At 36.8% G+C, this 24,905-nt stretch overlaps 1 protein-coding gene across 8 annotated transcripts in view; it reads left to right on the top strand.

The window, feature by feature from the left end:
- The first annotated feature begins 1,298 nt into the window (after positions 1-1,298).
- Positions 1,299-24,905, top strand: part of atp11a (ATPase phospholipid transporting 11A) — a 40,529-nt gene continuing 16,922 nt past the window's right edge. For 3 of the 8 annotated variants that reach the window (XM_067493464.1, XM_067493466.1, XM_067493465.1), the window contains exons 1-9: positions 1,301-1,798; positions 21,841-21,963; positions 22,521-22,610; positions 22,959-23,039; positions 23,361-23,468; positions 24,030-24,158; positions 24,290-24,393; positions 24,484-24,531; positions 24,721-24,785. In XM_067493464.1, coding sequence (XP_067349565.1) covers positions 1,754-1,798; positions 21,841-21,963; positions 22,521-22,610; positions 22,959-23,039; positions 23,361-23,468; positions 24,030-24,158; positions 24,290-24,393; positions 24,484-24,531; positions 24,721-24,785 — 793 coding nt within the window. In that variant the 5' untranslated portion in view covers positions 1,301-1,753. Of the gene's footprint in view, positions 1,799-21,840; positions 21,964-22,520; positions 22,611-22,958; positions 23,040-23,360; positions 23,469-24,029; positions 24,159-24,289; positions 24,394-24,483; positions 24,532-24,720; positions 24,786-24,905 lie in introns of all 8 variants that reach the window. The other 5 variants (XM_067493461.1, XM_067493463.1, XM_067493460.1 and 2 more) reach the window with 4 other exon arrangements.

The following is a 24,905-nucleotide window of genomic DNA, read 5'->3' as shown; positions in this document are numbered from 1 at the left end:
GGTAGCTACGTCCACTTAGATTTACTGTTACATCCATCTACTAACACCAATACCTTAGAAATTGAAACAACTGGGTTCTGATTTAGGATTAAAGCCACGTCGTACACATAAACACAATTAAATAATGGTTACATAATTTATTTGTATAAAAAAAAAAAAAAAAAAAAGTAAAATTTGGATTTGTGGTTTACTCTTAGTTTTAATTTTTGTCAAAAACACAGAATTTGTTTTAAAAAGTCATATCTACATATCCTGCACAGCTGAATACATAACTGTAATTTGTGTAGAAATGATCAGAAATAAAGAATTTTCCAAAAAAGTATAGGATATTAACGGATTGGTCTGCATCCTTGAGCGTTTAGCCTTTTTGTTGCTAAAATGACATTTTCTTGAACATATAAAGATAATGAAAATAATTTTAATGATTACAAACATTTATTTTTTAGCATTACGCAAATGCTATTAGTAAATACATTATTTTTAAACATCATCTTCAACAATACATTATCCTTTTCACTGTTTAAAAAAAAACACAACCTCTCGCCCGCATGGATTTTATTTGACAAAGTATAACCGGATATTGTCATTACTATTGTGATTACTTTGACTCTGGTCTTTCCGCAGAACCCGCCGAAAAGCGTCCCAGGAAACAGAGGTTGGACAATTGAATGAAAACATTTCCCTCCAGAAACACAGCCTCACAGTGGTTCTGACCCTAAACCTGACCTGACCAAACAGTTAACTTTAACATGTTAATGTTCAAGTATCAATCCTTTCTTCATATTATTTTGTGTTGTAGTAACCCTTCTTAAAATTACCAAAATTAATCAATAACAAAGAAATTATATTTTTTCCAAGATTATTACGTTTCTAATAGTTCTAATTTTACTAAACATGACATTAACCTTTCAATATAGTTTTGTCGTGCGTTTGACAAATTTTGACCAAAAAAGTATATATTGGACTATAGTTAATACTTAGTCACGTGGCAGACGTCTATTGGTTTTTCTAATTATTTCAGCACCATCGACTGGACAGCACTGCTGGGTATTGGGGTGCCCCCCTAAACACACTCACTCATGCATGCACACTGTATTTTCTAATCTGCTTGTATAGTTTCATTGTTGATTTTAGATTTGGTAGCCCACAGTCCCCACTGCAGCAAACAAATCCATTTCCCAATTAACTGAAATGACCAGTCAATTATACTTACCCCCCCCAAATTAAAAAAAAAAACAAAACACCACCGTGCGCATGCGCTCACATTCAGCCAGAGCCAACACCTTGCCCCATGTGACGTAGATGAAAGGAAAGCTCTTTTGGACGCGGCGCGAGACAAGAAGATTATGAAGCACACGCACGCAAGGGGAGAGGGAGCGCGAGCGAGGTGGAGAGACTGGAAAGGAGTTTGTGCCCAGTGTCGGAGGAGGAGGAGCAGGAGCGTTTCACTTGTCTCTGCATGGTGTGAAGTGTCCTGAAACTGGAATGAAAGCCGCTCAGAGCCACTCCTCCGGTAACCTGTGAAGCCGCGTCTTATTTCAGTCCTCTGTAGGTGAGGGCAGGTTACTCTGCCCCCGAGCAGCCTTTTTCGAACCGAGCCTTGTTAGTATTTCAATTCAGGAAGAAGAGAGGAGAGGACAAAGTCATGGCTAGAGCAGGAGACTCAACAAGAAGCTAGCGCCTTCAAAAAAGTAACGATTGGAAGAAACACTCGGAAAGAAGAAGAATCGTCCCGACAGGAAAGACACCCAGGATGGGGATGGATTTCAGCACTCTCAGGACCCTCATCAGCAGATATGTAAGTTTCCACAGCACTTACTTACTTCTACGTGATCGCAATGTCGGCACTCGTTTTTTTTCGCAGACCAAAGCTCTTTAGATTTTCAGAAAATGTGTGAACTTTTATTACTACTGTTTTCGAGTCCCACCGAAGCGGCTACTCATGCGGATTAAGTTTCAGCGACTACAGCGACTCACGAGGAAGTGATTGGGAAACTGCCGACCGCTAGAGAACACTTTATTAGCGAGATTGCATTATTTTTTTTTAGTGGAATTCAGTTTTGTCTTGAAATGTGTCGTTAACATCTACACAAAGCAACTTGAAGTTATCATTTCGGCAGGATTTCATAATCCAAATTTAATGGTTTAGTAATTGTAATTTTTAGTGGAATACGTTTATCTAAATTTTCAAAACTCATTTGCCTGGTTGTAAACTTACTTTTAATATCATTTATGAATTCATGTGACATTTGGAGAAGCATTGAATTTACTGTTATTACATAGTGTTAAAATACGCTTTGTTTTTAGATTATTAATGCTGTACAGGTTTTTTTTTAATTGAATTTGTTACACACAATTGTAATTTATTACTGTATATAATTGCAACATAGATAACATTACTTTAAGTGTTGTAGCACACACTGTTCAAACACACCAACATACATTCATTCAGGCCCACTTGAATAAGTGAAAGGTGGAGTTACCTGTTTTTATTGTTAAGCAGCCTTCTCACAGTATATCTATTCATGACAGAACATGCAAAAAGATGCACAGAGAAGAATGATAACAGTACTCTCAAAAGGAATTTTGTGCTATTTGTGTTAAAGATTGAAAGTGTCAGAAAAGGTGAAACCAATGTACTGGGTCTGAGCATGGCTAGTTGCAGCTTTTATTTCAAAATGTTTTGTGGACATTTATTTTTAATGGGGTACCTCCTGTGCCAGTTACTCTCATTTACAGTGCGACCTATTCTGGTTGAACATGTAGCAATCAGTCATGAATTATGTAATCCAGTTGTTTTCACCCTGATAGTCAAATCAATGGGCAGCAATAGAGCAGTCGGCCTAGGGTTGTGGGTTGCATTAGGCTCCACAGTAATGTGTTTGACAATAATCCAGGGAGAGCAATCCCTGTTCACTTGAGAACCAGTGAGGTTTATACCCTGGCTCCATGCTCAGCTGAGGCTCAGACACTGCCTCCCAACTGTTGCAATGGACTGATTAAATAAAAACCCTTCTGTGTTGAAGGCTAAATGGACTCTAATAGTAAGAAATTCGCAGAGGCAGTGCTGTGATTGGTAGGATGTGGGATGCTAATGAGGTTTGCTGCTATAATTGATCAGGATAACTGCTTTGGACAAATGAGCTGGGGTTAAATTGATTGTATTGCCACTGCAACAACTCTGACGCAAAGAGACTGCTGAATACTTAGGATTGGGGAAAAAGCATTTATCTGTTTGTCAATACTAGGGGTTTGTAAAATAACAATATTTATAGTTCCATTTACTATTTAGTAGTATAACGTATCCTTTTGATATATTGTAAAGAAGGAAAGGAAAAGTACAGTATCTGAGAGTGTTTCATTAGACCATTCAATTTTAGTATTTTAATTGAACTTTATTATTTTATTTATTTATTTTATTTATACTTTATTTAATTCCACTTTTTTACAATTGGGCAAAATGTTTAAACAAAGAGCTAGTTATTAAAATTAGTTCTTCTTTCAGCAACCAAATTCGTTATCTAGAACTTATGTTGAACGAAATGTTGCAAAGAGTATAAAAACCTACCCCAGTACTTTTTATTAATATAATTGTTTTTTTTTGTCTATTTTATTGGTTTTACAACCGGCATGTAGAGATTTGCCTTATCAGACAACAGTTACTGATATAACATCTGCGTTATATATATGTGTGTGTGTGTGTATATATATATATATATATATATATATATATATATATATATATATATATATATATATATATATATATATACACACACACACACACACACACACACACATACATATATATATATATATATATATATATATATATATATATATATATATATATATATATATATATATATATATATATATATATATATATATATATATATATATATATATATATAACATTTGCATGCTGTCAGATTTTAGAGAGTGATAAACATTCAGGAAGTCTAAAAAAAAACCTAAGAATGAACTAAAGTAAATGAAGTTGACTATGGCTAAGCTTATGGCTCTGGTCTGATCTAAGAAAGATCTTATCTTAAATTTAATAGATATAAATAACCATTTTTAATCCTCAAACCTAATAATTTTATAAAGAATTCATCATATGTAGAAGACAAAAAAGCCCACCCTTCAAGCAACTTAGTTTTATTTCAGGTTTATCCATTTAAAACCTTAAAACTGATTTAGGATTTCTGCAAACATGATGAAATAGGTGATAAATGGAATGACAGGAATAAAGAGAATAGGGAGAGGAAAAGAGATTATTTAAACCAAAAGGGTGCCTGTCATATGATATGATCAGTAGCTGGTAAATGTTCTGCACTTATATAGCGCTTTTCTACCTATTGGCACTCAAAGCGCTTTACACTGCTTCTTATTCACCCATTCACACTCACAATCACACACACACTCATACACCGATGGGGAGCTGCTATGCAGCTGGCCAACACTCACCGGGACCAACTAAGTTGGGGTTCAGTGTCTTGCTCAAGGACACTTCGACATGTATAAACGTTTTTTTTTTTTTGGCATTATAAAGTGTTGAATCTGCATGCGATAGTATCAAGTTTATCAGTGAAAGAGACCACTCTGATTAGCTGATCAGCTTAATGAATCAGTGCACAAGTTACTATGGTAACAACAATGCTTCTCTAATAAAGTGAATACATTTTTTACTGTTTGGTCTTAAAAGCCATTATCTCTAATAGTTGTCATCTCTGATTAGATAAAACTCAGAGGATGTTATGTAAGCCTTTATCCTTGTTTCAAAATGTAATATGTAGGGTTCTATTCTTTGTGGCTGTCACTCACATCCTGGCTGAATGGGAACAAAATGTAATCCCAGCGACGGGTTGAAGCACTTAGACCTAGTCTGTTTGTACATTATTCACACTGCCGACTCATTCACTCATTTTGGAATATGTTTGTTCATATTTTGTACAGATCTCAGTTTAAATGTTAATGTCTCGTTTCACATTTATTTTTTTCTGTAAAAGACCCAAGACATAGTATGAAGTGTTTTTTTCTATAACTAAACAAGCATCCATACCTAACGTAGTAATATAGAGCTTAGTCTAACATAACTTGATTTTAAAATTATTACTGTAGCTTTTCATAACCCTTTTTGACAGACTGTGGAGACTAGACCCTCTTTTTTTAAAACCCTACATAAAAATAACTGCGCTTTGCATCTTTTTAAAGGTGATGTCTATTATTATTATTATTATTTAAATTGCATAATCTTCTGATTTGGTTTTTCCTGAACAAGAAACATAAACCTGTGATTCATTTCCAATGCAAAAATAATTTGTTTACATTTGAGATGCAGTTATTATTTGATTAATAAATTATAGTGAAAAATACTTTCCGTCTCAGAACAACATTTATACAGACTTTCCATCCATTCTCTCAGTGGTAGATTCAACATCGATTGAATGAGTAAGTAGATAGTTGTATTAAGCAATCAATGACAGTTAAGGCAGCAGTGCACAGTGAGCCAGAGTGGATTTAGAGAGTGATGATATCTTCTTTGACTTGTGCAGGACATATTTATTTTAATGGCAATTTAAAAGCAAACTAGAACTTTTTTCCACCAGCAGCAATAATGTTTTTGCTAAAATATTTTTATAATAATTTGTTATTATTATTTATACATTTTTAAGCAGCCATTTCATTATATTTTTATAAAAACAAAGCTAAACTACATAACTTTGAGTGTAAATAATTAGTTAATGTGTTAAATTCAACACAATAGGTATTTATAATGGTATAAAATATACAGTATAAAAATTCTTTATTTGCAATACATAGAGTTGGTTTGCAAGGGTTTACTAGCCATCAGAAATACTCATTTGCTGCTAAATCCTGCTATGTTCAAAAGAAAATAATGGATCTGAATCACCCTTTTGGAACTATTTAAAAACATATGAGTCATGTGTCCCACTCTCATTTTGACCCTAACACTAGTATCTCTGTTGCTCTGAGTGAGCCCGCTGTTACCTGTTTACTGAGTTTGTTTTAAAGGAAAACATTTTTTAAAATTTGTAATATACAATTTTTGATCTGAAAGAATCATATAACACAGAAACAATAGTTTCTGTGCTGCTTTGCTAGTTTGGAGATAATGTCTTTGTAGAGGTGAGCTAACCAAACTTGGCAACATTCTTTGGCAAGCTGACTAATCTGAATTCCTGGACAGGAAATGTTCCTCCCTCTTTCTGTCTGGCTTCCTGCCGTCACAGTGGATTAAAGGGTTATTGGTGTTCACTATACCTTCACCCACTTAATCCAATTCCCAGCTATACGTTCAAACCTAAACCAATCACTGATCTCATAGCACTTATACTTCTCCTTTAGTTTTCATTTAGTTAGCAGATTGCTAGTGGAGCACATTAACTGATGTTTACATGTAATCAAGAATACATGATAAGAGTAAGTGAATAGCGGCTGGTGTTCATATTGTTGCCTTTGTGTTGTTACTGTTGCTCCATGCAGACTAGTAAGTGGGTTGGTGGAATACGCAAGTAATGAGGTTAAGCAAAGGGCAGCAGATCACATGAACTCCTTGGCGTTGTCTAGTTGTTAATAATTCATAAGCGGACTAGGAGACAATACAGGCTGGCGTTTGTTAAGGAGTCTTCCACAGCAGGGTGGTTCTTTGTAGGTCCCAGGAACACCCAGGAGTCTTTCAGGGTACTCCCAGCAAAGGTCTCCAGGAAAATGAAAAACAAATAAATGTCATTAATAGGTTTGGGTTAGGGTTAAAACTGCCTGTTTCTTTATTATTTGTCATAAGGAGGCTTTTTTGTGCTTCAGCTTTCACACAGTAAATAAAAATGTGTTTAAAAACTTCTTCACTACATAGTTGTTGTAATTATGAATTAAAGCTCATATTTTCTAAGGGTATCTCCTGTCTTTTAAAAGTAAGACAAACCCATCTTAAATTGACTATAACAGGAAAAAAAACTACTTAGTCTGCTTCAATAACTTATTACAATATTCTACAGAGCTTTTTATAGATACAAACTCCAGAAACTTAATTTAAGTGGCAGCTTCTCAAAAATGTAAATTGATGATAGCAGTTGTAGTTTCACTTGAATGTACTATTATGTATTACTGTATGTTTCTCAATAAATTTATTCAGGTTATGTTGTTTTTCAGGATTCTTTATTTTGAATGAAATCCATATTGTTTTAAAGCTGTATATTGATATTTGTAGTGTGCACACCAACAACAGCAGGTTTAATTTTTTTCCTTATGCTAATCATTTAACACCCATTGGCCCATACTGTTCACAATCCACACAGTCTGCTGTGGTTAACCTCTTTACCTAAAGGATTTACAGGCTCTCACTAAGCCATTCAGTCTTAAGATTGTTTCATTGCTTGACTGTCTACTGCCTCACTTTTCAGTCACATTAAGCAGGGCTTGTATTTGTTTATATGAATTTTAAGGTAATTCTACTTTTGGTAGTCCCTATACTGGGCATCAGCTAGGTGAAACCATATACAAAGGTTTCTAATCAAATGTAAATGGTACCAGGTAGAAACCCTAAACCTTTTTTTCCTTAAACATGGCCAATTGTTTTAAAAACTGTTAATGTCCTAACCTAAATTGGCAATACAGTACCTGCTGAACAGTAGGAGCTCCATTAAGGGCTTGTATACAGTAGTATTGGCAGTGTATAACAACCCATTGGACAAGCAGACAGGTGATGGATAGCCCTGCTTTAATGGTGCATAGAGGCCTCTGGCCAAAGAGAGAGAGACCACACAGAGTGTATGAGAGACATTGTTTGAACTTGGATCATCATAATAATATTGCTCCAGGTTTCCGGTGAAAGTGCTGAGGGGGGCAGGTACACCTAATGTTCTCCCTGTCTGAGGGAATGATAGCTGGTCTTCCCACTGCTAGATCACAGACCAAGAAAAGAAGTAAGAGGTTACACCCCCTCTTCAGAAATGCTGACGCTGCTCTGTGCAGACATATACCCCATCTCTCCCTCATCCATTTAGCCTGAATGTCTCCCTCCTTTCCCATCTTTACTTTGTATACTTGGGACATTAGCAGGAGATAATTAAAAACTAGTGAGTTTTTTTGATTATTGGTTAGTTCTTTTAAGATGATGCATGTATCAGTTTTAGTTTGTCGTCTTTCTCCTTTTCTAATCTATCTCCTTTCTTTATTATGTTGTCATTAGACACATTTTGTTTTGCCTCAGCCTTTGCAGCAGCATTTCCATTATCATCTCTGTGGAAACTGTGTAATGCTGTCAGTGGTAGGTGTTGGGATGGACATTGTCCTACTACAAATGCTCCATATCCAGTGATAAATTTGAACATTGCTTGACATAATAAAACAAACTTCTGGCTCATGAATAACAGCGAATGTTTTCATGCCTCTGTATTTTGATTTTCCATGTGTTTATATTGCCTCACCTTTGTCTTTGAAAGCAGTTATGACAAATTTATTGTAACATAAGTTTGCTCCTGTAACACTGAAAACATATTACAAAGCAATATCTATTTCAGTCAGTTTTGTTTTAGAATCACTTTTAGCTTAACATTATCATTTGAATCTCTTGCAACAAAGTAAAGTTCAGCAAAAGTAGTTTAGATTTTGTTTACCTGCTGCATATGCATAGAGAGAACCCATTTTATGTTCTGCTTTCAAATACAGGAACTGAAGTAAATCAGTTTATACACTGAGGTGCTACTCTTGCATCATTTCTTGCAGTCTCTCTACCATCTGCAAAACACCACTTTTGATTCTTGCATAATATTAACAATTTTGAAATGAAAATATGGGGGAGGTGGAAGCAAGAGAGATGTATCTTTGTATCCATCTGATCTTTGTTGAGAATAATACTGATGATTGACAAAAAGCTGATTTATTGAAAAAATTGGAACTCCTTTAGTTTCTCCCGAGAAAGGGTTTCTGAAGGTGCATTTGTTGCCAAGAGACAAAATGCAAACCAGTATTATAATTGCCTGGAAATGCAGTGAATACCTCACATGACAGTGGATTGTTTGTCAAGTTTCAGCATTAGGTGGAAACTACTAAGCACTGATGCTATAACAATAGTTGATCAACCCATGCATATGAAACAATGATTATTTTGTGACACTTTCAATGCACTTAGGCAGGCAACACCAAATAGATAACTGTAATCCTCTCTGAGGAGTGATATCATTCTGAGCATAGACATCAAAAGAGATTTTCTGATGGATTTGAGATGCAATGTTAAAATGGCCAAAATGGGCTTAATAAGTGCATTTATGTTGGTTTCTACGTAACTAGATGATGACAAGACTGCATTATTTTAATTCAAAATCTATGATCCAGCTGTTGGATCAGAATGTTATGCTTCTGAATCTTTTAGGGACATTAGAATTGTGTTGGAAATGGTTCTCAAAAGGAGTCACATCCACAGACATCTACATTATAAATATTTAAACTTTAGTTTTATAAATATATTTCTCTGAGTGCAGCATTACTCAGAGTGAAGGCAAATAACAACATAAAACCATTTAAAGGAGCTATGGGTAGCATTTTAACATGAATAAATAATCATCACATTAATGTTTCAGTTTAATTTCTACAAACAAGAGAGGCCACCATTATATTTGCTGCCCATTTGCTGTTTTGTTCATTATGTGCCACAAGGTTGAATTTTATTCTGCACCTTTGGTTATTCAAGGCCATTTTTTTGTTTTGTCTTAGGATTCTTCTATAAACACGTAACACAAGGGTTGCAGCAGTGCAATAGAGTTAATATTGGACTTAAATAATGCAGCTGCTTTTTAGTTTTAGTTTTTTTAGTTAAGAACTCCTGTTGAAGTGAATTTAAGTTTTGTGCCATTAAAGATTCACAAACTGTAAATACAAGCCAGCTACAGCAGGATCTTAAAAATAGTTGAGGCTAGCAATAGTGGGAGGACTGGAGTCAATCCAGTGCTCAGTGGACTGGACCCTGTCCAGAATTTGTGCATCAAACCAGCATGGTGTTCTGCCAATGCCGGGGACAAAGTGTATATGTGTGTATTTTAACTGCTTTCTGTTGAGTGATTTGTTTCATGATCAATTTTATTTGCCCTCCAGCTGCAGCCATTTGAAACACTGAGTGTGTTCAGCAGTGTAAATAATATGAAAAGGGTTATACTTGTTATAGCTTGGCATTAGTTTCAGCTGGTAAGGGTAAGGATCTCCAGTTCTTAAGCTTTTTTCCATTATTTTTCTTGGCCTAAGTCATTTGACTGGTCTCAGTCAAATGATGCCTTTATGGTCCCCTGATCTTTCCGGTGATTTTCACTCTTTTAAGATGTGCTTTTCACACTTGTTGCTAAGAAGTTTTGTACTGATCCTAAAATAGCGAAGTGCCTATAATAGACCATAAAATGTCATAGCTCGCAATATGAACAGTAAGACAAAGACAAAATCAAAAGAAGGGAAGCTACTGTAATTGAGACAGTGAAATAATGGTCAGTGGTAAAAGTGAGTGCACACAAAGTGTGGGGGAAAGATTGTTAATCTTGTGGTTGTCAGGGAGATAATGAAGAACAAACGGACCATATAGTAATTTCCTCCTCTTCTGCTCACTCTCACACTTGCATTGAGTGTATATATATTTGTCTTCCCAGGTGACATGGAAGGGCAGCGGGAATTATGGGGACATGTGGCAATATAACACCAAGAACAGGAAAGGGGGGGAAAAAAGCAATGAAGCTGATTGAACTAAACAGTACTCAAGTCAAGGGAAATTAAATAAGGTAAACCAAAAAACAACACAAAGCACAGAAAAGAAAAGAAAAAACTGAAAAGACTGAAAGAACAAAAGAACATGTTTTTTTCAAGTGACTATATATATATATAGAGAGAGAGAGAGAGAGAGAGAGAGAGATGATTGCACAACTGTCTTAATCATGAGATATATATATAAAAGCAGATGTGAAGCTTCAAAACAAATCTACATCATGAGTTATGCCCATTGGTACTTCTGAAGTGTGTCTGTTTGTTTTTGTTAAGGAGGAAAGAAAAGCAACATCAGGTGAAAAAACATTCCTTTTAACGTTTCATGGATGTTGCAAGCACAAATAATTGAGCAACAGAAAGTTACAAAAGATGCTTTAAAATGTGAGTTGAATAGAAACAAAGAGTGGGAGACACCAGAGATAGACTCGAATTAGTATTTGACTCCTTTCCTTTATCACTTGCGCTATTAGTCGACCAGGAGGACAGACTGTTGACTGAACAGTCCGTTCAACTGGCAGATCCACAAAAAGGGAATGGATTTAGAGCCAGAGAAAGGTCAGGTGAACACGAATAACCAGGCCTTATAATGAGGACTCATTAAAGAGTACTGTAGCAAAATCCCTGACTACAAAGTGGCTTCAGTTTTTGTCTTAAAGGTTATGAAAATAATGCCAAGGCTTGTAAAAATGAAGAAACTGATTCAGGTTACGCTTTTCCCTAAATATTTCACTGCCTAGTTGCCTTTCATGGCCTCTTAGAACTTCTTATATGCAAGCATTTGGCGTGACTTTTGTATCACATATAATACTACTGCTGCTACTACTACTACTACTACTAATAATAATCTAATTACCTTCAGGTGTTGGTATTAAAAGCCATCAGTCAACCTGGATACATCAACCTTTAATTGGGAATAATTGTATTTGCATCATGTCTTGGCATAATTGCCAGCAACACAAAACCATAAAGTATCAGTGTCCTTGCAGGGCAAACCATAGGAAAGACCAAGAAGTGTTTCCATTATTGAGCAGGAAAAACGACAAAGTGAATGTAAATTTGTGTTCTTTCTAATAAGAACATTTTAAAGTATTTTTGGAGTTCCCAAAAGACAAGCAGGATTACATTACAGCAGGAAGTGGAAGTACCAATGAAGTGAGGTGAAACATTTGTACACTAGACCAACAGCTAATAGCAGTGTTACCCCCAGGGGAAAAATGCCTGATGAAAAGAACAGAATTATAGAAAGAAACTTCACTACACTGAAGGTTTTTAGCAATTATATGAAAGCATTGTGACATCTACTGCACGTGCTATTGGCTTTATGGAGGAAGCAGTTGAGACCCTCAGTACGGCTTAAAAACGATCGTCAGTAAGTCTGGACCTGTACTTGGACTTTTTGAAGTTCAAGTTAGAGAAAACCTTTTTGCACAAATATGTGCTCCCAAAAAGGCACAGGTTAGGGGAGCCAGGGGTCAACTCTCTCAAAAATTGCCCAGGCTTGTCTGCTTTTCCACTCACCACCCTGGACTTGGCTTTGAGGGTAGAGTTGCACTGCAGGTCAATGAGCTCCATTTGAGGCACCGGAGGGGCAACTTGCAGATTAAAAAAGGGGTCATGTCTTTCATGATAACTTGAACATCATAACATTTGTAGATGGTAGAAAGTACCAGGATAGTGAGCGCAAAAAAGGTAACTGCTACCAGGGTGTTCATTATCAGCTGGGACAGTGGGAAACCATTATTTATTATTATATAAAACAATGGGATGCAGCCACAGAGGCGTTACTTACTGACTTTTATTTTCTATAGTAACCCCATGGATTCAGCGATACGTGCTAGCCAACACCAATGTTCCGTTGACTATATAACCGAGGCGCAGGTAAGCCCCTGATCAGGGTACAGCCTGACTCCAAAGCGGGACAGCGGGCAGGAGCCGGCTGAATGGCCCCATCGCAGGTCCAATCCCCTCAGTGACATCGTCAACGGAACATTGGTGTTGGTCGTTAACACTGGGAACATTGACTTCGTCCAGCTCAAAGTCAAACACGCTCATTTCAAACACAGTAAGAAGTAGTAATTCTATGAGGGTTATGTGATGTTACATGTGCGCCTCTATAGTTGTTAAATGTTTCTCTGCTTGCATCAAAAGGAACCTTCCACACACAACACCATAGAGTGCCATTCATATTAAAATGGAGGGCCGCACTAACATTAAACTTTCATATCGTCCTGTGGGCTACAAAATATCGTCTCGCCCGCAATTGGCCCCCGGGCCACGAGTTTGAGACCCCTGCTTTGTATGTTTTAAAGGGGTTTGTTGACAAGCTCCACATGTTACTGTAACACAAAGTGCAGTGTTTATAGTTTTGTTGTAACAAAGAGTTCCTGTCTTGACTTGGCCATCAAGTCATGTTTTTGGGAATAAAAAATGGTTTCTTTTCCTATTAAAGACAAAGCTACAGCCAAGAGATTGGTAGCTTTGCTTAATTTATTTGCCCAGGCAAACAGCAGAGAATTGTGAAGTTGCTGCCCAAGAAAAACAGTCCATCATTGTGACTCTGTAGGTACTGGTACATTGATTTTGTTAGCTTATAATGAGGCTAATGATTTCCTCCTTCCTTCCTCTTTCTAGTCTTTAAGTTAAGCTAAACTAACCATCTCTTAACTTCACATTTACTGTACAGACATGAGAGCTGGCAATCATCTTACCTAACATAGCAGGAAAGCAAATGAACACACACGTATTATTTACTTTTATGGCCTATATTCCAGTAACCCTCATGATAGAATTTACTAATGTAGTAACTGATGAATAATGAGAAATAGAGAGCAAGGGTGATAGCAACTTCCTGTTGTGCTGCTTTCATGCTTGATAGAAATTGTTATGCTTTTTAAAAAAAAAATACAAACCTTTAAATGATTGTCTATGTCAGGTTTATAATATGCTACTACTGAGGCACATACTTTCTCTGTCCTGATGTAACAACTGTAAGATCACATGATCATAAGACTATACCACCCAGAAATCTTCCACATTGTAGCTTTTAACTGTCAAGGGTTTTACCACATTTACTGCCATGTGACCCAGAAGCAGCATTAGGTCAAGTCATGGGGGTCATGTGACCATCAGCAGACCTTTATCCTTCTCAGACACAAACACACAGTAACACACACACACACACACACACACACACACACACACAATGAAGCAGGAACAGTTTGTTTTTTCTTGACATCCAAAGAATGACTGTTGTTGTTCACAGGAAATCCACTACGATTGTCTTCCTGCTAGCCAGTCTACCTCCTGCCTTTGGTTTATTCTCAATAACTATTAAATCGACATATAACTTACCTAAGATTGTAGAATTTGTAATGAACAACTGTGTCAATGTAGATGAATATGTTTGCATATTGCAATTTGAAAAACATGATGAGTAAACACTTTATGCAGTGATAAAAGTGCTGCATGTAATGTAAAAGAATGTGACATGTTTTTCTAGTGCCCTGCTGATATCTGTGGAAACCAGGTTAATGAATTTCCCTGCGTAGCTGACTCACTGAGGATGGTCTCCTCTCCTCTCATTATGCACAAGAGGGGAAACTGATTCGGAATAGGGGTGTGAGAGTCATGCTTGTGTAATAGGACTACCTCTGTGAAACAGATGTATTGTATTAGTTGTATTCAACCTAGTAATGGCAGGAATTCCATCATTCTAATACAGAAAAAGAACAGGCTGTTGTAAACCACTGTTATATCACACAAAAGTAGTTGTTTATAATAAATAATAATGTTTAAAAAAACATTTTTAAAAGCCAAGTCAAACTTGCTAGCAGGTGCTCTCTCTGTCCTGCTTTTTACTCTAAAAAACTCTGTTAGGCTTCACACGTTTTCTTAGAAAAATGGCCACAATTTGAGCAATATTGAATATGGTCAATGTGTTAAAGCTAATTTTAATTTGAGTCAAGTTTTATTAACAAGCGCAACTATACAAATTTGACTCCAGGGGCTTCACAATCTCTATACTTTTATGTTTATGTTTTTTAGATCACAAACTGGCATATTTAATCTCATATAATCACATGTAGTTGCGACTTAAAAATTAATTACATTTATGTGAAGTATGTATTGGTTTGTGTGTGTGTATTTGCACACAATGTGTACAAATACAATCGAAATATCTTATTTTTTTAACTTTGGAGTTGCAGCCGAGCAACTGCATGCCACTCTAACCTATGTCACTCTAATTTATTTATCCAGATAATCAGATTTGGCATACCACAGTGAAGATGGGATCAACCATGTGTCACTTTAAGCAACAATGGTAGCTCACATTATTCACATTGCCTTCTAGTAGTGAGAGACCCATACATGAACAAATTGTAGGCACACTTAATTATAGCATTTAAAGTAGTAGTATAGCTAGTAGTAGAAGATATAATAGTGAATGAACATTTTAACTGCAGTTGTTGCAATGGTTGCAAATGGTTAGTTTTAAATGAACTACATGTTTAAACAAACTGCATGACCTCTCTATCTTTCCTTTGTGTTCCCTGCTTTTTAATCTACTTCTTCACCACTATTTTTTCAGATATTAAGAAAGAACATATAAACTCACTCACACACACACACACACACACACACACAAGGTCATTGTCTTTCCTTTTTTAAACTTAATGGAGTTTGTTCAGTCTTTGTTTTTCATCCATGATTCTTAAAGGGTAGATATAAAAGTTAATTTTTCACTTTGGAAATAATTTGACAAAAGAAGGTTCACATTTCTGGAGCAGAAATCTAGATCAGATGACCCATATTAGCAGAAATATTAAGTTTAGAAAATGTTGTTTGGACAGTAATGCAAACAATGGATCAAAATAAATGGATCTCAAACACTAATTGCATTTCTTCAAACAGTAAATGGTCTGCACTTATATAGCGCTTTTCTACCTTTTGGAACTCAAAGCGCTTTACACTGCTTCTTAGTCACCCATTCGAACTCACAATCAGACACACACACACACTCAAACACTGGTGGGGGAGCTGCTATGCAGCCGGCAAACACTTATCGGGAGCAACTAAGTTGGCGTTCAGTGTCTTGCTCAAGGACACTTTGATATGTGTCTAGAGCAGCTGGGGATTGAACCAACAACTGTGAGATTGGTAGACGACCACTCTACCTTCTTGCGCCACAGGCGCCATCAGTTTTTTTTATTTCCCACGCTAAATTTTAGATGTCAACTACTTGTCAACACAATCATCCCAGACTACCTTGTTTTTCCTTCGTCCCTCAGCTCTTGACTCTCTGTTGACTATTCTCCACACATTGAGAACACACTGTCATGGTTAAAGGTTGAAGGATAGTATATAGTAGTGGAGAAGGAGAAGTTATCTTTATCTCATTTGGTCTGGCCTGTTGGCCTGAGTGTGACTGGGCAACATAGTGACAGATGGGGAGCACAGCTGGTATTTAATCCGTTACTCAGGTAACATACAAACATCCAAACTGTCAAACACATTTACAATGTTTATCAGAATATCACTTGTAGATAGCAAAATATTGCATACAGCACAAGTAGACTGACTTTAGATCTGTAATCTTTCATATATTATATATGGTCTATGTAATCTGAATAATCCTCCATATAATTTGAGTGTATTTGTTTTCATCTGTCTGTGTGTTTGTACATAATGCAGCAGTCAGGCTTTTTTTTTTGCCCCCCAGGCTTATCAGCTGACATATAGCATGGCATCTCCACGTGCATGTAAAACACAAGATAGTACATGTCCACTGCTATTTTCAGCTGCTCCAGTGCTGTTTTTAAGCTTCAAGTCCATTGGGGAGAAACCAAGAAAGTGGTGACATTGTAAAATGCTCTCTAAAGCATAGTCACAGTGCTGTTCTAAGTACTGAGAATAAACACAAATAGCACTAGTTAGACTAAGTATGTATTTCTCCTTTTCACCCATCCACCTAAAGTGCAGCAGTCAACAAACAGAATCATACATACTTACAAACATCTAATGTGTGTATTTAATTCTTGGTAATTTAGGGAAGACAACAGAATTTCTCTTATCTCCATAGTTCAGTGGCATCAGAGAGATAACACATACCCACATGGCTTGTGTGCATGTGTTTGATTGGCCCAGAATTTAAATGTGAAAGTGTGTGAAGTACATGTGTGTGTCCATGAGCCCTATCACAGAAAGCAGGTTGTTGTCTCCAGCTTTGGTTTTTTGTTGAGACTCATTCTCAGCTGAGATAAAATACTTTGGGATTGCTCATCATTTGAAACAACAGCTCGGTCTGTAAAGCTGTAGACAACTGTGTGTTTGTGTTGCTGTGATTCCTCTCCTGTTTGCAGTGTCCAGTAAATGTTATCTTTACTTTCCAGGCATAGTGGAGCATTAACTATATTGTTTTCCAAATCATTTTGTAAAAACTTAGAACATGTCAGACTGTTTGCATTCTATGTTTTTTTTTCTGTCAGGTCTTTTGTTTGTTGAAAGTTGTTGAAGTATAGATTCATTTAAGTGTGTGTGTGTGTGTGTGTGTGTGTGTGTGTGTGTGTGTGTGGAATTATAATATATATTTCCTGCACAGTATTGTAGCTTTACTCCGCTGAAGATGTTTAGATCCGTGTCTAATCACGTCAATCTGTAAGTTCTGATGATGTCATGAGCTTTGTAATGATGGATTTGTATGGCTGTGGATGTGGAAAGTTGTCAAAGTTGTCTTCAAAGTTGTGTATCCTTCTTGAATGCTCTTGAATGTTTTATTTCTCTGTGTCTCCAGTACTCCGGTCGGGATTAAAGTAGTATGTGTCAGGATACGTGTGTCCTCTGTCTGAGTGGGTGGGCCCAGCTCTTCCTGTTTACAATATGGTCCTCTGTTTCTGCTCACTGCGAGGCTGTGATTAGGAACAGAGGACCATTTGAGGACCATTTACATTTTAAATTTAACTGAGAAACAAAGTTGCCGAACAGAAATGACACAGGTACATTTGAGGTGTTTGAGTGTCATTACCTGAATAATGAAATGAATAAATAACACAGAGATAAATGATAATATGACCCTTTTCTCCCCAAAACATTTAATATATTGGCAGTTGCAGGTACCTGTGCTTTTTGTTTTAAACATTGAATCCAACTAATTATTAAGTCTGTGCAAAAAAAAAAATCACATTTCTACAAAGGTCTTTGACACAATAAGCCCAGCTGTTACAATGTCATTTTAAAACTGTGATGCTTTTCATAAGTGCATTTATGATGTTAGTTTTACTTCTTTAAAACAGACACACATCTGCTCAGTGCACCTGTGTTCATTCATTCAGTAAACCCAAACCCTAACTAAAACAAAAAAACTAACTCCAGGTGTAAAGTTGATGGTTTTATGTTTTTATTGGATGAAATAATAGATGTGTGCGCACAAGAAGAATAGGAGAAGTGATGCTTGTCTACTCATCTAAATATATGCGGTGGGCCAGTGACTACAGAGACTACATTGTGTGCCAGTGTATTCATTTGTACCTGCCCTCATACATGTTTGATGTTACAGGGATGTGTTTGCCTGTGGATGTGTGTAATTCATGAGAGGCCCCCTGCTCATTTTAGTAATTTAGCTTTAAGGAAAGTGAATGTGGTTGCTGAATGAGACAGACAGAAGAAACAAAGCCTGCAAGCTCTCTCCATTCTTCCCTCCTAACCACAAATGTTTCCCTTCTAACTATAAATACACCTCTGAAACCTGCCGGATCCTGAAACACGAAACGGCTCTAAAAGTGATTATCAAGGTCCAGAATAGCCCAGAATCTTCAGTTACATTCAAAGGATGAAGGCTTGGGCTCATAGTTCAGTTTTATTTCATAAGCCCTGCTCTTATTTTGTAAAGATGCAGTTTTATTTGATTAAACACAGACAGGCTTTCATGTAAAAAGCTTGAATACAGATGAAAGCTAAACATAATCAATATGAGAAAGATTGTTGGCTTAGAGGCCATTCAGGTTGTGGTGAGAGGAGAAGTGGGAAAACCAATAAAAGCAGCATTATAGGCAAAATGGAGGAGATGACAATAGAAGAGGAGGCCCTCTTATTGTTGATCAACCTGATCGAAAGTGATAAACATGACTATGACTTTTTTTATTATGTCTTTTTGCGTATATGTGTACTGTACATTCAGTAGAAGGACATCTTATAGAGTGTCTGTGCACATCAGCATGTAGTTCACAAACTTTCCAGGTTTTAATCTGGCAAAGACAATGACTCAATGATAAAGGGCAATGTTTATTTACTGCAATCATATAACTTATTAAAAATTGGGCAAGAAATCAAAGAGAAAACAGATGTAACACTTTGATGAAGACATTCAAGTCAATTAAATTTACATAATAAAAGGAGTAAATCCTGGGAGTTTGTGATTTTATAAAAATCTATTTACCATTTTATAGCCATTCCTTTTACAGTAAATTTCTTTGAGAAAAATGCTTTCTGGGCCAGCATGTATCACGTGATCAACAATGGACATGATTCCAAATTTGCCTCACTGCCCAGTACTGATTGTGGGGGATGTCTTTCTACATATAAGCTGTTGCTTTAGCATCCTTTTAACAAGTTGTTTTTGCGATGGCCCGCTGTTTGGAGGGGTTCAGGGATGGTACGCAGTGTAGGTCACTCTGTGTTTTGAATGCAATTATTGTTACTTGGAAAAGCTGTGAAACATTAATAAAAAAAGTGTTATTTTTTTGGATTTTTTACAGTATGTAAAAGAAGAATAGTTTTGCTAGTGACTATTTTCTCTATTTACACATCTGACCTCGGTAATAGTTTTAATCAAATTTGCAATCATAACATATTGCCCAGACATAAATCACCGCATCTAAGAATAATTTCTATTAATAACCAGTTGATTTTTAGATCATTGTGCATTCTTTCAATTATCTGTATGTTGCAACTGACTAATAGTACAGCACTATGTACTGTATATATGGCTTTATTCAATATGGAGACAACCCACAGGAAGTGTGTAAGGAATGTGTTAGGTGAAGCAGACGGAGCAGGCAGGTGGGAGAGAGGGAGGAAGATTAACACTGTCGGGGCGACAGAGTTGGCAAGCTGTCTGTACTATCTGGTTTTTATCTTCTCCTTCACTGTAAATCAGCCAGTTACACTGTCCTTATATTATGTTGGCTTTGATTATATTTGTTTTAGAACTGGTTGTTTATCATGCCCTGATTCTTAAAAATCTGCATGTCATCACCAACAATGAGCATTACAATAAAGTAGGGGTGGTAAAGTATATTATGTATGTCTTTTTTTCAATTTTCCCTTCCTTTCCAATTGGATTTCTTTGCTCTTTTTGACCTTCATATCTGGAGGTCATAGGATATAAGTATCTGTCCCTCTTAAACAAGGTAATCTTGGAGCAATGGGTTCACGTGTGTGTGTGTGTGTGTGTGTGTGTGTGTGTGTGTGTGTGTGTGTGTGTGTGTGTGTGTGTGTGTGTGTGTGTGTGTGTGTGTGTGTGTGTGTGTGTGTGTGTGTGTGTGTGTGTGTGTGTGTGTGTGTGTGTGTGTGTGTGTGTGTGTGTGTGTGTGTGTGTGTGTGTGTGTGTGTGGAGGGGAAACGGAGAGTATAGAAAGTGGGCCATGCAGCCTCCTGACACTGGATCTCATTTACCAGCCACAGATAACTGACTCTTCTTATTAGCCTGTGTGAATGTGTGTACGGTGGGGATTCAAGGTTTTTAGAAATGAACTGATTGACAGTTACCAGGTTTAAGTTGTGATTGCTTTGGATGACAGCAGACAATGCAGATATTTCATGAGAGTAAAAGGTGTGTTTAGACATGAAAGCTCGTCCTGACTTGCCCGTGATACTGGTCATAACTGCTGACTGACCATTTCAGAACATTTACTTTTTATACACATTTCAATGTGCATATGAAAAAAAGGGTTTTATGCTTTACTGGAGTGGAAAACGTTTCTGAAAATTGATATTTCAAATATACCTTAGTGGCACAGTCACTAGTACTGCTTCTTCTACTGTAAACAAATCCTTCATGTTTGTTTATTCATCTTTTTATTATATGTTCATGTTACAGTAAAGACCTTTGCTGCAGGAGAAAGCACCAAAATAAAAAGCATAAAAAGAATAGAGATTTTAAACTGTATTCAATTTTGATTCTAAAGACAACAACAACACAACAAAAAAAAACAAGGCACCAAAAGGTATTTGTTGCTCATAGAAGACAAAATATTTCATTAAAATGATGATGCTTTCTAGAACAATGCAGCTAAACTCTCAGAATCACCTCCGTTAAAGTCATTGTTAGTCAAATTTTGCTTTGGCGACTGTGGAGCAGTAAGGTAGAGCGGTCGTCCAGCAATCGCCACAGTTGTTAGTTCGATCCCCGACTCCTCTGGTCACATGTCGAAGTGTCCTTTCAGCAAGACACTGAACCCCAACTTGGTTGCTCCCGGTGAGTGTTGGCCAGCTGCATAGCAGCTCCCCCCTCGGTGTGTGAGTGTTTGTGTGATTGTGAGTGTGAATTGGTAATTAAGATGCAGTGTAAAAGGCTTTGAGTGCCAATAGGTAGAAAAGCGTTTTATAAGTGCAGACCATTTACCATTCATATCTGTGTGAATTTACTTGTGCCCTCCAAACAAGGAAACAAAGAAACTGCAACACAAAGCTGATTCTTGAAATGGGGATATGTATGTACAGTACAGCACTGTGTATGTGGGCGAGTGTGTGCGTGTGTATTGTGCATTCCTGTCAAAGTCACATGGAGGGCTGTGTGTTTGTGGTAACAGAAGCTCTGATTCATTGAGGAAAAAAACTACTCATTCATTCTAAGCCTTTCAATCATCTGCAAATCTGTTATTAAAGTGTAGGAGTGTTGCTGTTGTTTGATGTAAGAGTTATTTACTGTATAACTCAAAAAATCCTAAGATGTGTCAATTCAAAACTAATCCTTCCACTATTGAACCGTACTGTGTATAACCTAAACAATACAAATGTAAGTGCAAATTGACCATTTAAACACACACTGAAATTGTGCATTGTGTTTTGTCCGTGCAGTGTGCTGGTGAGGAGAACTGGGTGGACAGCAGGACGATTTACATTGGACACAAAGAGCCTCCTCCAGGAACTGAGGCCTTCATACAACAAAGATTTCCAGACAACAGAATAGTTTCTTCCAAGGTCAGCATAAACACCCACACATACACACTAATATAGTGATTGTTGTGTGAGAAATCAAGATTTGTCACAATGATAGACATGTAGTTTTAGATAGCCAGCAGTAAATGTGAAAACAGGACATGAAAGAACAGAACTTGCTTGAAAGACTTCTCAGTGATAAGGTGATTTGAGAAAGAAGAATTGAAACCAATTTGCATATATCATAGCATATACTATTTATGTGATCTGGTTAGCCACTCTAGCCAGGGATTTCTGCTAATTCATTTGCACTCTTTCCAATTCAAGAAATGGGTCCCACTCAGAAAATAGCACATAGTACAAATAATACACAATGGTACATTAAAATAAGTCATATTTATTATTCCCAACACTAGCATTTATGAAGGCAAAGTAAAAAGACAGTAGAAGAGGGGAACTAGATACTTATTTTATGACCAGAAGAATGAGCTAATACTCCCCAGGTTGGGGCCAGGAAAACTAATGTTACTATTGTCTTCATGTCATTTTCACTGACAATGTGTTGTTTAACTGAACTCAGTTTTGTCTCATGTTTCCAGTACACATTTTGGAACTTTATCCCAAAGAATATGTTTGAGCAGTTTAGGAGAGTCGCCAATTTCTACTTTCTCATCATATTTCTGGTTCAGGTAAACATGTTTTTTTCTAAACACTGATAAATAAATATATGTAAGTTTGCAATTTCAGTTTTAAGTTGAAACTGTCAGAATGATGCATTTTATTATTAAGGTCATAGTGTGTACTGAAGTCTTAATCAAATGCATTATATTATATGTGGTTTTTAATGTTTTGGCCCCCTCATTCATTTTAAATAGGGTAGCCACTTCATGCAGTGTTGGAGGAATGTGTTGGAGTGTATCTATATAGTTTGGGCCAGAGTTGGCTAATCAAAAGAGATGATTGTGTAGGAGATAAACTTCATCATATATACAGTATGTTTCTCTTCCCCAAACTCATGTGTTTGTGTGTCACTTTAGTTGATCATCGACACACCAACCAGTCCAATCACCAGTGGACTGCCACTCTTCTTTGTCATCACAGTCACCGCCATTAAACAGGTAAGACCCAGTCATCTTTATTACTTGTTTATTTTAGCTTCCTTTGCTTTATTCAGGGGTGGCTGGTGCTCATATCCAGCAATTGCAGGGTTACTGTGTTTTATCTCAAGCTTTTTCTGTTCACATTGTGGTGTCCTTGGTCAAGAAAGCCAAATTTCCTTAATGCCTTGCAAGTTAGCTACACCGTCATTAGTGTGTGCTAAATGTGGTTCAAATTTAATACTTTTACAATGTATTTGCATTGAAATTAAACCCTACACCACTTGCAATAACATACACACAGCATTTCACATACTGCTCTCTCCCTCTCCTCTCTGTCAGGGTTATGAAGACTGGTTGAGACACAAAGCAGACAATGCTGTCAACAGGTGTCCTGTCCATGTGGTGCAGCATGGGAAAGTAATCCGCAAACAAAGTCGCAAGCTCAGGGTGTGTGTGTGTGTTTTATGTGGGTTTCATCAGATATATTACTTTCGACCCATATGACACAAACATAGCTTTGCTGCATTTGTTTTAATAGATAATTATCCTGCTACTAAGCTGTATGCTAACATTTAAAAGCAACTTAGCTTTAAAAATCTCTTACCATTAATGTATGTTATGTGATAGTCTTGAGTGCTACAGCTACAGCTACAGAGAATCTGTTGCAAAGTATTAGTTCTATGAGACTGACTGTTGGCTGTACCTGAGAGGTCTGCACGTGGTCAAGCAGAAGGTTCGCTTGTTAAGAAGACTGCATTAGCAATACTAATGGGATGAGAGCCATCCTCAAAGACACTACATAGTTTATTTTTTGTTACTCAGATGTTATTGGAAAATATATTACTTTTAATTTAATTATTGTATAGAGATTTTTATCCTTCAAGCCATGTTGTGCTACTGCAGATCAGTCCCACAGTTGATAATAAAATAAAGAGATTGTAATCTCTGAAACAATCATTTATTAACAGTATTCAGAATTGTTGGTAATTGCCGTGCTCTCTTTCTCAGGTGGGAGATGTCGTCTTTGTAAAAGAAGATGAAACTTTTCCCTGTGACCTTATCCTTCTGTCCTCCTCGCGAGATGATGGAACCTGTTATGTTACTACAGCCAGTCTGGATGGAGAGAGCAGCCACAAGGTTTGTGTAATTTAAAGTATTAGATGTAAAGTTATAATAATGATAATTATCATACTGCTACTACTGCTAAATGTCTGTCTTCTTCCTCCTCTTTGTCTGTCTTGATTTGTTTTGTTTTTTTACCCCCCCAGACATACTATGCAGTTCAGGACACCAAAGCTTACAGGACAGAGAAGGAGGTGGACTCAATACATGCTACTATTGAATGTGAACAACCACAGCCAGACTTGTACAAGTCAGTACAGCATACTCAGAGTTAAACAACACTGTCTTGTCAGATAGATGTCTGTAGAATGCCTTCTCTTACTTTATATGTTGTCCACAGATTTGTGGGCCGTATCAACATCTACATGGACAATGAGCCAGTGGCCAGGTAACCTAAACCTTTTACATGCAGTATCACAGGGAGAGCTGGTTGGGATTCTTACTGTAATGACTATAGTTGTGTTATGACATTTATCTCTGAATGTAGGTGTACTTGGAAAAACAAATAACCACTTCACGATGACAACGATGAAATTATGTAACTCTCAAGTCAAAATTAGCTGTTGTTTGTTTACAGGCCCTTGGGGTCGGAGAATTTGCTGCTCCGAGGAGCAACACTGAAGAACACTGAATACATCTATGGTAATTTTTCAAGAAATACATTGATACCTGTATATGTGGGAGAAGTACCTTTACTTTCACATTGTAACTATTTGTTTTGGTATTGTGACTCCAAGAATATTACTAAAATACCAAAAGTAT

Source organism: Channa argus, chromosome 23, assembly GCF_033026475.1.
Source record: "Channa argus isolate prfri chromosome 23, Channa argus male v1.0, whole genome shotgun sequence".
NCBI classification, from domain to species: Eukaryota; Metazoa; Chordata; class Actinopteri; order Anabantiformes; family Channidae; genus Channa; species Channa argus.
The sequence above is the reverse complement of the archived record's forward strand: the minus strand, read 5'-3'. Positions and strand labels throughout refer to the sequence as shown.